Here is a 16,798-nt window from a genome sequence, read left to right on the forward strand (position 1 = left end):
CTGTCATCATCCAACACTCCCAAGAGCCGTGATAACGAGCTCCAATGTTACCAAACAACATCCGGGACGCCTACTTTTCAGTACATTGGAGGACCCCGAGCCCCCCATCACAGTCGAGCACATCCAGCCATCGTTCAGCAGTCGTCCCGGCCCTGTGTTTGGGTCAGGTGAAGGGGTCCTCCAGCCTGCACTGTCAGGCAAGTATCCACTTCTCTCAACTTGTTCCCTGCATAATGGTTCTCCGAGTTTCAGCGAACGTGCAGCATGTGACAATGACGCGATTGCTAGTATTGACGACGATGCCCATTCAACCGATCAGTTTACATCCATCTACTACCAAAACGTAAGAGGCCTGCGTACCAAAACGAACGAGCTGCGATTGCTTCTATCGAGCTGCGACTACGATGTTATCGTGCTAACAGAGACTTGGCTGCGACAAGACATAAAGGATGGAGAACTGTCGTCAAATTATGCAATTTTCAGATGCGATCGTAGTGAACTTACGAGCCAACTATCGAGGGGTGGTGGTGTACTAATCGCCGTCAAAACGAGTCATCAGTGCTGCGCAGTATCAGTGGCCGACTGTGAGCAGCTTGAGCAGACCGTTGTGCGGTTACAACTAAAAAACCGTTCGGTATACGTCTTTGGAATATACCTTCGACCAAATTCCAGTCCTGAAATGTACTCTGCTCACGCCGACGCAATCCGAAAGGTTTGCGATAAACTTCAAGACGATGACGTTGTTCTAGCGTTAGGCGACTATAATCTTCCCGGACTCTGCTGGCGCTTCGATGGCGATATCAATGGTCATTTACCATCAAACGCCTCAACAGAACAAGAACTTGCGCTTACCGAGCCGATATTTGCATGGGGTTTGGTTCAGATCAACTCTTTAGTGAACGTCAATGGCAGGACTCTCGATCTTGCATTCGCTAACGCTCCGGACTATATTGAGCTAATTGACCCTCCAGTTCCGCTCCTGAAAATTGACCCCCATCACAAGCCATTTCTCCTACGACTCGATACTCATTACACTACGAGGAATCACGCCAGCGCTCAAATGGGTGTAACCTATCTAGACTTCAGAAGATGTGACGTAAACCTAGTGAATAACGAACTTTCGGCTGTTGATTGGCTCTCACTGTTGAATCGACCCTCGATAGACGAAACTGTGTCCGTTTTCTATGATAAACTGCACAGGATCTTTGACAAGGTTGTTCCTCGCCGTCACTGCACTTCCAACGCGGTAAACAGAAAACCCTGGTGGACAGGGGAATTACGTCAACAACGCAACAGGCTTCGTAAGGCTCGTAATCGTTTTTTCAGTGTGAGATCAGACGAGAACAAGAACAACCTCCGTAACATCGAAAGCAGCTACAACGAACTCCTTGCATCGACCTATGAAGCATACGTCAACAATCTCCAGTCAAACTTGAAGCAGAACCCCGCATCGTTCTGGAAGTTCGTCAGGGACAGCAAAGCAAACAAACGCATTCCCTGCAATGTCGAATATGAAGGAGTGACAGCTGCAACACCTAGTGAATCTGCAACTCTATTCGCTGACTTTCTCAAAAGTGTGTTCAGTACTTCTCCACCGATTCCTCTTCCCGGAAGTTTCCAGCGAGTGCCATCGTACGACGTGAACCTGCCTACTGTATGTATCTCTCCAGAGGAGGTACTGAAATTATTGAACGACCTGGATGTTTCGAAGGGAGCAGGTGTAGACGGATTGCCTCCTTCCATTATCAAAGCTTGTGCATTAAAACTAGTGACGCCCGTAACCTTGATATTTAACCAATCGCTATCAAAAGGCGAATTTCCAACCATGTGGAAAACTGCTAAAATGGTGCCAATCCACAAAACTGGCAATCTAAATCGAGTAGAAAATTACAGAGGCATTTCGATACTTTGCTGCCTCGGTAAGGTTTTCGAGAAACTGGTGCACCAGTTTTTGTACAATGCATCTAGACCGTTAATATGCGAGTTCCAGCATGGTTTCGTGGAACGGCGATCAACAACGACCAATTTGATGTGCTACACAAACACTCTGTTCCACGAAGTCGAGGCTCGTAGCCAGGTTGACTCAGTCTACGTGGACTTCTCTAAAGCGTTTGACACCGTACCACACATCCATATCACTGAGAAACTTCTGCACATGGGCTTCCCGATTTGGATCATTGAGTGGCTCAAATCTTATCTAACAAATCGCAAAGCTTTTGTTCAAATCGAGACTGAAGAGTCATCAGTTTTCGACGTAACCTCTGGAGTACCTCAAGGAAGTGTGCTAGGACCACTTATTTTCATTCTGTACATCAATGACCTCGGTCTCCGCTTATCGTCTGGCAAATCTTTCTTCGCAGACGATTTTAAACTATTCAGGGTAATTGCATCGGTCTCGGACTGTGCTGCCATACAAAACGACATTGACGAATTGTTGAAATGGTGCGAAGAGAACGGGATGAACGTTAACATAAAAAAATGTAAAGCGATTTCATTCACACGTTGCCGCACTGTGTTGAAATACAGCTATAAGATCGGGCCCTCTGCCCTGGAACGTGTAGATTCTATTCGTGACTTAGGTGTTATATTGGACAGCAAACTGAGATTCAACGAACAAATCTCTACAACAGCTGCAAAGGCCTTTGCTGTCCTAGGATACATTCGACGCCATGCAGCCTTCATCACCGACGCTTATGCTTTGAAGGCGTTATTTTGCTCATTGGTACGAAGCATACTTGAATACGCCGCACCTGTTTGGACACCGTATCAATCTACACTAGCCAGCAAATTAGAACGAGTTCAGAAATACTTCGTTCGGTTTGCTCTCCGCCACCTACCATGGAACAATGAAACACACCTGCCTCCATATACCTCACGCTGCTTATTACTTGACTTGGAAACGCTGTCTGCCAGACGCCTGAAATTGCAGCGTATCTTCATCTTCGACATTCTTACGGATCGCATCGACTGCCCTGCGCTGCGTCAGCTTGTCAACTTCTACGCTCCATCTCGTTCACTTCGAACTCACGCTGCGCTTTACGTACCTCATCACAGAACAAGCTATGGACATAACAACCCTCTGAGTACCTGTATACGTGCTTTCAACACTGTTTATGATCAGTTTGACTTTAACATTAGCAAAAATGTGTTTAGTACTAGAATTAGAAATTTAGATTAAGTTGCAGTCTGAACGAGTATATCGAAGACGAAGGAATAAATAAATAAATAAACTAGTTTTACTCGAAATTTCATCAATTTTTACCCATGCAATAAAAAGTTATACACAAAAGAAAGTATTGCATTTTTTTCGAGCGCAATCTTTAATTTCCTTGTTTATAAGAAAGCTGTTTTCTAGTTGCGTTAAAAATATGTAATTTTTTGGTAAAAAATATCTAATTTTTCACAAACGATTTCAAGACATGGGATCAGTTTTAAGAGATAAATGTTTCAATCCAAACCAATAAAAATTTATGGTTGACATTTACGTAATTTTAAGATCTCATAAAATATTAAAGCATTAAAGTTTTGAGCTCCAAGAACAAGAACTAGAAACTATTCAAAGTTCCAAAGCCCCAGAATGAGAAGAATGCCATTTGGTCAATTTCAAGTTCGCAATATTTCAAATATTTTTGCTAGTATTGAAACTTGAAAACCTCTCACGTTCCCCAATCTTTTCCCTAATTCCCCCTCCATGTCCGGCTTATTTAAGCGTGTAAGTAAGCCCCAGTAGGCCTGCGTTCATTCCCAGTCGGCGCCGCTGGGATTTTCTGAGGCACAAAATCTCTGATCACGTCTTCCTTCGGAAGGGAAGTAAAGCCGTTGGTCCCCGGTTCATGAGTTGATGGGTCGATATGTAGGGTCCAGGTGTGGGAGCTGCCTTCCTGGCGGCGGAAGCATTGGTACTAAGTACGGAAAATAAATCGAAGAAAAAAAAAAAATCTAGCAATTCCCCGAAAAATACTCCAGAAAGCCTCACTTGGAGTTCTCCTCAGCATGGACTTAGTATTCTCCTGAAATTCCCCTGGAATTACGATAGGAATTCTTTTTTTAGTTATACTAATTCTACTCCCATTAATTCTTTAAAATGCTGCCCATAATTTCCTTGGAACACAGTTTTGAATTTTTTAAAAATCATCACCAGAATTCATTAGAAATTTTCCTTAAAACTGTTTTGAAATACTCAGAATAAGAATTATTTTCAGTATTACTGTTCTTAATTAAAATTAAAACCTCAAATGAAATGTATTGCATGGTAATTCGTTCTGTGCACCCTATTTTTTTATTGGGATTTGGATGTTAATTATTTTCAAAGTAAAATGCATAAATGTTTTAACAGAATGTTTCAGAAAAGCAAGGCCGTTTTTATTCAATAGAATTGCAGAATGTAAGGGTGTTTTATTATGTTCACTAAATGCTCGGAATTTATACTACCAAGAACATAAATAACATAAGATGGTACATTAAAGGGTGCATTCGATAAAAATGGTACACCGAAAATCTTCTGTAACTTTTGAATCGTATGAGTAAAAACCCTGAAAATTTGAGTAAATCGTATTCATATTGTATTGTTTACATCTGTCATGTTTCATAGTTATTGATACACGGAACCGAAAAATTACCCAAAATTAAGTTGTACGAGACGTCGACACCGTCCGGCTCCGCGAGTTAGTGGAGCCTCGTGTTACCGGCTTTCTCTGGCTAAGCGGACAATCAAACTGGACTGAACTCATGGACGTATTTATGGAAACTTATATGTATTTTTTAATGTGTGCACAACTTTATACATACTATCTTACAACTAATAAACCCGAGAGAGACTCTCCACAGTTTCGTTACTGTTAGCCGGCTTCGTATACATGACGAACAAAAACGATGACGATGGGTGCTCGATGATGGTGGGTGCCCAATGACGGTGGGTGCTCGATGACTGCGGGTTCGTCACTCATCGAAACGATCAGATTGCTGTGTACGGTCGAAGTAGGGTAGGTTGACTTCTTACTGCCGTCGATTCGAAGAACATTAAACATCCTCCCCCCGTTGGAAGGTGGATCTTCCAACTGTCTGTTCTGGATCGATTGGAAGGAAGGATAGTTTCGAAACAGGTCTTCGCAGGATTCCATTCTTGGTTTTGACGTTGACCACTCTCGTTACTCCATCAGAACCAGGGAACAATTCGATAATTCGACCAAGCAACAATTTTTGCACTGGCAAATTGTCCTTCTTGATTAGCGCAAGTTGTCCAATCTTGACTTTAATCCGTGTGTGCCATTTGTACCTTTGTTGTAGTGACGATAGGTACTCTGAACTCCAGCGATCCCAAAAGTGCTGGATGATTTGGGTGATGTGCTCGAAACGCGACCTTGGATGTTTGACTCGAACGCTGACTTCCGGACGGGCGATAGCTGTCAATGGTCTGAAGATCAAAAAGTGACCCGGAGTTAATGGCTCGAAGTCCTCTGGGTCGACGGATAGCGGTGTGATAGGCCGAGAGTTCAACACCGCTTCGATACGTGCCAATACAGTTGATAGCTCCTCGAAACAAAGGGTTGCGCCTGCTGTGTGTTTCACCAGCAAGGATTTGGTCTGTCGAATGTTCGCCTCCCAGATACCGCCTAAGTGCGGAGCCTCTGGGGGATTGAATCGCCACTCAATTTCGTTACCTGCTCGTCGAATGCCGTCTTGGTTGTCGATACTGTCGAAGAAGGATTTCCATTCGTCGAGTACGTTCGCTGTACCGACGAAGTTTGTACCGTTGTCGGTCCAAACGGTTGCTGGTTTGCCTCGCCGACTGACAAACCGATCAAAAGCTGCCATAAATGCTCCGGTGGACAGCTCACTGACGATTTCGAGATGGATGGCCTTTGTGTCGAGACAAATGAAAAGCACAATCCAGCCCTTATGAACGACGGTCGATCGTTTGTTGCGTTGTTTGATCGAGATTGGGCCGCAGAGATCGATGCCAACACGATAGAACGGGTACTCTCCCTCCAAACGACAGACTGGAAGATCGCCCATGTACTGTTGTATTGGGCGTGCGTTGTTCTTGGAGCATCGTATACACTCTCGAATGACCTTCTTGACGGCATTTTTCCCACGAATGATCCAGTACTCCCTTCGGATGGCGCACAAAGTGGTTAAAGCGTCTGCGTGCATATTGAGCTTATGCACCGAACGGATGATGGCAGTGGTGAAGGGGTGGCTTGGCGGTAGGATCATCTGGTTCTTCTGGTCGAACGAGCAGGTCTTCTTCGCCAGGCGTCCTCCGACCCTGAGGACACCGTTGAGGTCTACGAAGGGAGAGAGTGGTATGAGCGAGCTGTTCTTTATCGTTACCTGTTTCTGCAATTGGGCGAATACTTCCGGAAAGGATTCCAACTGGGCGAGATGAACGAGTGTCAGCATGGCTTGCCGATTCTCCTGGTCGGTGAACTCTCCATAGAGCTTTTCTTCTGGGCTGCGCTTGCGGTTTTGAAACAGCCGCTTGATCAGTGCGATGACTCGAACCATAGTGTTGTAACTGCTGCAGTCGTCGAATAGCTGGAACCTCTCAACCACCACAGGCAACGCAGTGATTGACATCAGCTCGGGAAGATGTTGTTCAGGGACTTGTCCTACGTCCTTTGGCCAGGTGTTTTCGGGATTCTTCAGGAACGGTGGACCTTTCCACCAGAGTTTGGCTGTTCTCAGTTCGTCTGGCATGATTCCGCGTGATATCAAATCTGTGGGATTTTCGTGACCACCCACATGAGACCAATCACCAGGTTCGGTGAACTTCAAAATTTTGACGACTCGATTGGAAACGAATACGTCTAGTTTGCTGGGGCAGGTGTTTATCCAGCTGAGTACAATTGTTGAATCACTCCAAAGTCTGACTTGGTTGATTTCAACTGGTAGGGATCGTGATACTTGATGGACTAATTGAGCGAGCAGAACGGCTCCACAAAGTTCTAAGCGCGGAATCGTGGATCGATTAGCCTTGAGAGGTGCGACGTGCGGTTTCGAACACAACAATTTTATTGAAATTTGACCTTCGACATTTCGTGACCTGAGATACAAACAAGCCCCATAGCCCTTATTGGAGGCATCGCTAAAGCCCAATAGCTCGACACAGTTCGTATTCTCGAGAGGAAGCACACAGCGACTGATCCTGGCAGTTTCGATCCTGTATACTTGACGTCGATACTCGTTCCATAGCTGTTCTTGTTCTGGATGCAACGCTTCATCCCAGTTTTGCTTCTGTTTCCATAGTTCCTGCATTAACAATTTCCCTGTCATCAGTACTGGTCCGGCGAGACCAAGCGGATCGAATAATTTGGAAATGTCGGACAGTTCCTTCCGCTTTGTGGGAACTCCTTCGCTGAACGCTGATAACGGGATCTCGAAACTACAGATGTCTTGAGCGGGTTCCCAAGTGTTTTTGTACGCCCTTCTTCACTGAACAGCACCTTCTGCTCCAGTTTTTCGGTAGGAAGATCCGCCAATACTTCTTCACGGTTCGAACACCACTTGTGCAAGTCGAATCCGGCCGTTGCCAGCATGCCTTCGAACTGTCTCCTCATCTCCAAAACTTGCCCCACTGTCTCGGCACCAAACAATGCATCGTCGACATACACAGACTTTTTCCTAAATTCTGCAGCTAATGGAAATTTTCCGGCTTCGTCGGCACATATTTGGAACAACGTACGAGTGGCTTGCTAGGGTGCGCAAGCTGTGCCGTACGTCACAGTAGCAAGTTGATAGATGCAAATTTCATCCTCGGGACTGGATCTCCACAGAATGTACAAGAATCGACGATCTTTCTTCCGAACAAGCATTTGCCGGAACATTTTCGAAACATCTGTTGTTGCGACGACCTTGTGGACTCGAAAACCAAGAAGAATGTCAACTAAATGGGGCTGAAGGGTTGGACCCACTAATAGAAGATCATTTAACGATAATCCATTGCTACTTTTCGCCGACGCATCGAAAACTACTCGAACCTTCGTCGTACTACTTTCCGGTCTTTGAACGGCATGATGTGGGATGAAATAGCACGTTTCCTTTGGAGGCTCGAGGGGATCGAATGTGCTGACCTTTTCCATATGTCCGAAGTCTATGTACTCTTGCATGAACTTTCGGTATTCTGAGTACAAGTGTTGATCCTTCATCAATCTCTTTTGGAGAAGGAGAAATCTTCGATGAGCCATGTGACTAGAATCCCCCAGTTCCGTGTCGATGTCCTTGAATGGCAGAGCGAGAACGTAACGACCAGATTCGTCACGATGATGTGTCGACATGAAGTGATCTTTAGCCTGTTGTTCGTCGGTAGAGTAGATTCGTTCTTGACCATAGCTCTCCAGCTGCCAGAATTTAACGAGTTGTTCGTTTAACTGCTCGTTGGTTACCGGAAGCGCTTGCACGATGGAGTAGCAACCCAGCCAAATACGGTTTGACGAAAAGTTGGTTGACCATCCGAAAGTTTGTAGGTGTGACTCAACATCATTTTGTCCCAATCCAAGATGCCAAACAGAATTTCCACCTGGGCCGTATGGTTGAAGAGAGGGTCGGCAAGATCAATCCACTCTGGAATTTTCCAATTGCTTATACTGAAGTATTGTAGCGGAAGTTTGGTTGTTATGTTGGGAGTAACGAGAAATTCAGAGATCGAATTGAAGAAAGCTGTTTTTGACCTCACATTTGCAACAATAGATTCTCCAATCTTCCTGCCTGCTCCTCCGAACCCAACAACCGAGACATTTGAAGAGAAGGTTTTGAGACGTAACTTCTGCGCACAGGCCGTAGTCATGAACGTAGACATCGCGCAGGAGTCCAATACTGCTCGACACTGTTGAAGCTCACCATTCCCACCACGAATGTACACGATAGCTGTATGCAACAACGCTTGATCGTTGGATGCGAGAAGTTGAACCCTTTTAGACATCGTTTTTGAGTTTGACTCTCCTCTCGGAATATGAAACGCCTCTGGTCCGGGCGCTTCCATCGAGACTGGAGAACTTGGCTGATTGGAGTCGATGATTCTGGTAACACACAATCCGACACGGCTTGGACCAGCCTCAGGTTCAGCTTGTTGTTCGTTGTTGCTACCACAAACCTTCGAATTGCAGTTGTTTATCGATGCGCTGTTGGAAGGGTTCGATGACTTGGGTTCAAAATGGAGAAGGGTATTGTGGCGTTGTCCACAGTTTTTGCATGAGCTACTTTTGCACTCAGCAACAATATGGCGGTTGCTAAAACAATTGACGCACAAATGAAGTTGTTTGATTCGCTGAAAGCGTTGCGATGCAGACTTGGCCAAAAAAGAACGACACTCGTTGATGTAATGGCTACCCATACAGTGGAAACAACCAAACCTCTTCTTCGAATCATCTTCACGTGAACTGACCAAAACCTTCGGTTGTTGGTTGATGCCGATAGGTTTAATGTTGGGTCGAGACGATGGTTTGTAATCCTGTTCCAAATTTTCCAAAACGCGACAACGATTTTGCAGAAAGTCGACCATTTCCTGCCATTTGACCAGATTTGTACCGACGATTTGGGATTCGAAGTCCTTATGAGTTTGCTTATCAATACGAGATGCGACGACGTAGACCACCATTGAGTCCGAAAGTGAATCGAGGTTGAGCTTCAACGACAACAAGGCCCGGAGATTTTTCTGCACGACGTTCACCAGTTCACGATGAGCAAAAGAGGATTCATTTAGGATGGGCTTCAGCTGGAAGATTTCAGCAAGATGGCGATCGACCAGCCACCGAAGATTCTCGTACCGTGACTCGAGAGCCTTCCACAATGATGAAAAGGATTCTTCCGGAGTTTCGATGGCCGCTGCTTCATCAGTAAGACACGATTGAAGATAGTGCAGACGTTGTTGATCGTTGAGGGATTCGTTTCGCCGGACCAGCAGGTTGAACTGACTCCGAAAATAGATCCACTGCTCGTAATGTCCACTGAAATGTGGCAACGTAATTTCCGGAAGTTTGATAGAAGAATCAGGTAAGGGCTTTTGAGAAACACTGGTGTCGAGAGAGGTCTTTATATCTTGGGGGATCGAAAGGGGTTTCAATTTTTTCGTGATCTGATAATTAATCTCACTTAACAGATCGTAATATTCTTCACCTGCCGTTTCGATAACCGAAAGTTCATCGTCCTTGACTAGGCCGTAAAGTTTGGTCTCGGTCTCGAAAAAAGATTCAGGCATTTCGTCAAGACCCTGTTTGCGGATTTCAAGTAGCAATAGATCTTCTCCATCCTTGAAAGAGGTCACGAAGGTCAAAATTTTCGTAGCACGTTGTTTCAGCGCTTGAAGCATTCTTTGGAACGACAAAATGGAGGCAGCCATCGTAATCAAGGAACAATTACGACGATGGTTGTGTTCGAGTTACAAAGGGCAAGTAAGGGTCACAATGGCGAAAAACGATTCTATTCGATAAATTACACGCGCTTTGCTCTAGCTCAACGATCCACCTACCATGTATTCCTCTATCGAAACTGGTGCCAGATGAACAATCAGCAATCCACTTCAACCAGACGATCCGGTTCGAAGGACCTTTTTATGTACGAGACGTCGACACCGTCTGGCTCCTCTAGTTAGTGGAGCCTCGTGTTACCGGCTTTCTCTGGCTAAGCGGACAATCAAACTGGACTGAACTCATGGACGTATTTATGGAAACTGATATGTATTTTTTAATGTGTGCACAACTTTATACATACTATCTTACAACTAATAAATCCGAGAGAGACTCTCCATAGTTTCGTTACTTAGCCGGCTTCGTATACATGACGAACAAAAACGATGACGATGGGTGCTCGATGACTGCGGGTTCGTCACTCATCGAAACGATCAGATTGCTGTGTACGATCGAAGTAGGGTAGGTTGACTTCTTACTGCCGTCGATTCGAAGAACATTATACAAAGTTCTTTTCACTCATCTCCCATGTTCCGTTCAATAAGCTAATTTTCAGTAAACCGCTTATAGTAGTTTACATTTGACTACGGCAAAAATAATTACTTACTCGTGAGTATTTTCTACGCAAAATAGAGTTCAATTGACTCAAATTTGAGAATATCTCATATACTCACTAGTAGCTTATTTACTAGTAGTCATGAGAAAGTCGAATCTCTCGTTCCGTTTTTGACAACAACAAAAAGTGAGAGTGGGATGCAAAACTCAAAATTACCCAAAATTAAGTAAAAAGAACTTAAATTTAGGGTAATTTTTTTCCCCCTGTGTACAGTATTTCCAGTCATGTCGTCGAAACAAGAAATTTTCCGTGAAAAATTTTTGTGCACTTACAATCACAATCCAGAGGCGTCCCACCGATGGATCGCTAAAAAGCTTGGAATTGTAAAAAAACAACTGTGTCTCTTGTGATAAGAACCTTCAAGGAGCGTCTGAGTTCCCGAAGGAAGGAAGGGAGTGGTCGTAAAAGTGGTTCAATGGACAGTAAAATGGCCACACCACACAGTTCAAGCACCGTCCAAACATGTCAATTCGAGATGTCGCTAAAAAGTTTAAGGTGTCAGTCGGTTTTGTGCAGAAAACCACGAAACGTGCTGGGTTACATGTTTATAAGGTGCAAAAGCCCCAAACTGGAATGAAGAGCAAACATCACTGCGAAAACCCGCGCCCGGAAACTTTACGGGAAACTTACGTCAAGGTCGACGTCAACCTCATGGGCAAGAATATTTTGTCTAAGTTCGATATTCCGGAGGATGTTCGAAAGAAGAAATTATCGAAATTTGCAAAGAAGTTCCTGGTCTGACAGGCGATTTGTGAATGTGATGAAATAAGCGCTCCCTTCATCTTTTCCGGTACAATCAACGGTGCGATTTACACGGAAGAGTGCCTCAAGAAGCGGCTCTTGCCATTCAGAAGGAAGCACAAAGGATCAACTCTGTTTTGGCGTGATCTAGCATCCGGCCACTATGCTCGAAACGTGTTGGAGGGTACCGAGCCAACGGAGTCAATTTTGAGCCAAAAGATAGGAACCCACCAAATTCACCGGAACTTCGCCCAATTGGAAAATTCTGGGCAATTTTAAAGAAGGAACTACGCAAACATCCCAAAACTATTAAAACAGAGCTGGAGTTGAAGAAAATTTGGGTAAAAACAACAAACACTGGGAATATCTATTGTTTAAAATTTGATGGGTGGAGTGAAAAAGGAAGGTGTGGGCATTCGGGATGGGAGACGAAATTGAATTTAAAAAAAAATAATGTAAATCATAACTGATTAGTAGTTTTTCATTCCCTGAAAATTTCAAGAAAATCTGCTAATTGATTTAATTTAGGTGAGTAAATATATGTGTGCCATTTTTATCGAATACACCCTTTATTATTATTTTTTCGAAGGGTACTAACGATCAGGGCTGGCTGGCTGTAGATCTTCTCGTCGTTGCTTTGCTCATCACTTTCAATGTAAGGAACGTCGATTTTTTAGTTAAACGAAACCTCATTTTGACGTTCAATACCTTTCACGAACACTATTTATCACCGCTCTTTCAATTTGTTTAATATGCGTTATGTCCCGTTTTCGTTATTTTTTAGATAAATATGTGGATGGAAGATAAATTAAACATACCTATTACGTGGAAACTTCAAATGTTTTATGCTTAAAATATTCATTTTCCGTCATTTATGTCATGAAACCCATGTGTTTCATGAAAGACGAAACTATCAAAATCGAGCGCTCTTTTGCTCGTCTGTTTCACCGAAGCTTGAAAGAAAGACCAATGGAGCAACGGAAGAAAGAGAGACAAGCGATTGAACATTTGTTTGTGCACGTCGACTGAGGTTCTAGAATGCTACGAAGTTGTTCGACTTTAACAGAAAAAGAAAGCCAGCAGTCTCTTCGTTGCATCGATTTGGTGAATTGAAGCTGGGCTTAGAAAGTCTACAGTAGTTTTAACAAAATATACATGTCTGTTAAAAAATTTAAAATTTTAACCATGGTGGCCAGTGAACCGCAAAACTTTAGATTTGTACCTTCCTTAAAAGTTGACCTAGCTCGCTATTCTAATATCTATATGCAATCTTCACACTGCCGTACTCTAACGGAACTATCAACTCTATGCTTTCATCTACTCCATCTATCGTATAAAAATTACCACTACAGTCTGTTATTTGAAATTAACATCTTCAACTATGTAAATCGTTGACTTCACGTAGAAGTAATACTAAAACATATAGTCAAAGTCACTAAAGTCACTATTTCCCTAAAAACAGTCACTAAAGTCACTTTTTCACTACTAAAATAGAGTGAAATTTAAAATATCAACAAAATGTTTTAATTGAGTACTTGGGCTTAGAAAGTCTACAGTAGTTTTAACAAAATATACATGTCTGTTAAAAAATTTAAAATTTTAACCATGGTGGCCAGTGAACCGCAAAACTTTAGAGCACCAGGAAAACTATTCGGAAATGTCTTCAATTTTGATTAAAAATCGGAGAAAATATACCTCCTTTGCCCGAAAATAAATTGTAAACCTTGAAAACTTTCCAAAGGTATTTGTCAGTGATAGATTTTCAATGGATGATTAAAAAATTTAGAAAATCCAAAGTAAATTTTAAGATAATTTTACAGGATTCTAGGGATAACACCAAGATATATCAGAGGAGAATACCAAAGTACAGACTTGCTTTGAAGACCGATTTCTTCATCTCTGCTTAAATCTTAAGCCAGGTTTACCTATATGTTAAACTTGGCTTAACACATACGAGCGTCTCTGATAATTTAAACAATAATCAAAAGCGACATTATTGTTTAAATTATTAGAGACGCAAAATTCAGCTCCGAAACAATTTTGGAAATAATTCCAATATAATTGAGATTGCATTTAACAAGAGTTCTAAGAAGAATTCTATAAAGTTTGGATAAGGATTCTAGGTCCAATTCTAATAAGAATTGAGGAGGTTAGAAGGAAAAGGGTGTAAGTGACTTTGATCCATTACCTTCATCGACTTTCTCTTTTGATAGTTACAGCTTTATAAACAGATTTTGCGCTATTTCTGTCACATAGTTTGATAAAGGAGGTCCTCATCTAGCATCCAGAATGGCACGAGAATCAAGGAATGTGTTTGCAGCTGATTTATTAACGAAAGAGAAATTCGATGAAGAGAATCGATCAAAGTCACTTACACCCCTTTTCTTCAAACCCCCTCAATTCAAAATTAATTCTGAAATCCCAAAAGTATTTGAAATTCCGAACTTTTTATCGAAATAAAGGGTGTCCACGATGAAATTGCCACACACAAAATTGATTCGCAAAATTCGAGTTTTCATCCGATTGCCATCAAATTTTCAGGGATTGAGAAATAACTATTAAACTTCATTTTACCATTTTACTCGTATTTTATTTACAGTCCATACGCAAATGCCCGCACCTTGGCCTTAACCCCGGCCATAAGATTCTGCACAACCTGTGAATCAACCGTTTTTTGCATGTAAACCCATACTTTCTTCAGTTCCTCGACTGTCTTCACTACCTTAGGTCATTTAAGAAGGTGCTGCTTCATAATCGCCCAGTACTTCTCGATGGGGCGGAGCTCCGGAGTGTTGGGAGGGTTGAACATTTTCGGCACGAAATTGACCTTATTGTCCGCATACCACTTCAGCACGTCTTTGGAGTAGTGGCATGAGGCTAAATCCGGCCAGAAGATTGTTGGGACGTTGTGGGCCTTCAGGAGAGGAAGCAGTCGCTTCTGGAGGCACTCTTTTATGTACACCTGTCCGTTCATCGTGTCCTGGGTCACGAAAGGTGCACTCCGCTTCCCGCACGTGCAGATGGCTTGCCAAACCAGGAATTTCTTCGCAAATTTGGACATCTTCTGAGTGCGGACATGCTCTGGAACGCTGAACTTATCCTTGGCCGTGAAAAACAGGTTGCCGGGGATCTGTTTGAAGTCGGCCTTCACATATGTTTCGTCGTCCATGATGCAGCATTCAACTTTCGTCAGCATGTTGAGGTACAACTTCCTGGCACGGGTTTTGGCGGACTTGTTCTGCTTCTCGTCGCGATTAGGGGCCTTTTGTACCTTGAACGTTCGAAGCCCAGCCTTAGTTTTGGCCTTCTGGACAAAACTTCGGCTTAGGTGCAGCTTCTTAGCCACATCCCTAACGGAGGCGTTCGGATTTCGGTTGAAGGCCCCAACTACGCGGTTGTGATTTTTGGTGTTGTACGGAATACTTTTTCCTTCACTTCTGGGCTTCCGATCGGTGGTCAACCGTTCCTCAAACCGCTTAATCACTCGCGACACCGTGGAATTCGCGATTCCCAACGTTTTAGCGATGGAACGATGCGAGAGATCCTTGTTCTCGTGATGAATGCGCAAGATTTTATCACGCACGAGCTGTTCTTTCGACTCCATTTCCGCGAGTTTTGATCACAGGACTTTAAAACTTGCAGGATGTAAATAATGCACTATGAACTAAATCCACCCAAATTTTCATTAAATTCTACCCAACGGTTAAAAAGTTAGAGCAATTTCATAGTGTGGCAATTTCATCGTGGACACCCTTTAAATTCCGAGAATTCCAATGGAATCGAATTTTGAAGGTACAATCTCAAAGGAATTCTGAGAAGAGTTTCAAAGTTATTCTGTGACGGATTTTTGTTTTGAGAATTCTGAGGAAATGCTTCAGAATTCTAAGAAGAATATGAATTGAATTTCCAATTGAATGCAGGAATGATTCTAAGCTGAAATTTCTGAAATTTTTAAGGTTAATTGCATGGAAATTCTAAGGTGAATTCACATAAATTTAAAATGGATTTATTGAAAGAGCCTTCAGGGAGTTCCTAGAAGAATCAATACAAAATCGAAAATGATCTTCTTTAACTAATCATGTGTTATTACTTGTTGATATACATAATTGGATATGCTTAACGTCAAATATAAGACTTAAAGTGGAGATTTTATAAGATAAATGAGGAGATTAAATTATAGAGTTGATAGGCAGTGTGAAAATAGTATAGACAAAGTAAAAAGCGAGCAAAAGACAATTTTGAGGAAGGTACGAATCGGGTAGTTGTTTACGTCAGATGGCAACTTGAGTGTGAAACAATCGATATAACTGTTTCCGAACATCGGAGGTACATGAGCAAATCGGCGATCATCCCTTTTGCCAGTGGTGGCAGGGAGAAATACCCCTCACCATTGCTCATTAACGGATGAGCTTGGCAAAGGAGACGCTCTACCCGAATCGTACCTTCTTCAAAATTGTTGTTCGCTTTCTACTTTCTATATACAAATTATACACTGCCGTACTACAACGGGACTATCAACGTTTTATTTCATCTTCTCATCTATCGTATAAAATGTCCACTTTAATTCTGATATTTGATGTTAAGCATTTCCAACTAAGAAAATAATCTTTTTCCAAGAATTTTGATGATTGTTCTGCAAACAATTAACATTCTAAAATATAATAAAGGCATTCTGTGAAAAGTTCTCAGCGAATTATCAAATTTATCTACCTACATAGATAAATAAAAATTTTAAAGAAACGCAAGATCATTAAAAAATGGGAATTACTATTTGCTAGTCGTCATATATAACGTAAGCAAAAGTAAATTATTCAAATCACTTCAAATGCTCTTCACAGGAGATTCCGTTGTGAGATTCGAGTGAATTAGAGGAATTTATGTAATTTGATTTTAAGTTCCATGACATAAAAAGTTTATTTCAACATCAAACCGTATTTGAATTTCTAAGTTACCATATAAATGATTACCGTAAAACGGGGTATCTTTGATAATGCGGGTAACTTTGATAGTATAATATAAAAAAAAATAAATGTACTCG

At 42.4% G+C, this 16,798-nt stretch overlaps 1 protein-coding gene across 1 annotated transcript; it reads right to left on the reverse strand.

Annotated features, from left to right (window-relative positions):
- Window positions 1-4,838: 4,838 nt before the first annotated feature.
- LOC135706997 (uncharacterized) lies at window positions 4,839-7,559 on the reverse strand. The gene is made up of 3 exons (XM_065228716.1): window positions 7,424-7,559; window positions 5,276-6,719; window positions 4,839-4,998 (listed from the first exon to the last, which is right to left on the reverse strand). Exons 1-3 carry the CDS (start codon window positions 7,557-7,559, stop codon window positions 4,839-4,841), a joined length of 1,740 nt encoding a protein of 579 aa, XP_065084788.1.
- Between the last annotated feature and the right edge of the window lie 9,239 nt (window positions 7,560-16,798).

This window comes from Ochlerotatus camptorhynchus, unplaced genomic scaffold (genome assembly GCF_037179485.1).
Source record: "Ochlerotatus camptorhynchus isolate MF236.1 unplaced genomic scaffold, CSIRO-AGI_Acam_v1.1 ptg000300l, whole genome shotgun sequence".
NCBI lineage: Eukaryota > Metazoa > Arthropoda > Insecta > Diptera > Culicidae > Ochlerotatus > Ochlerotatus camptorhynchus.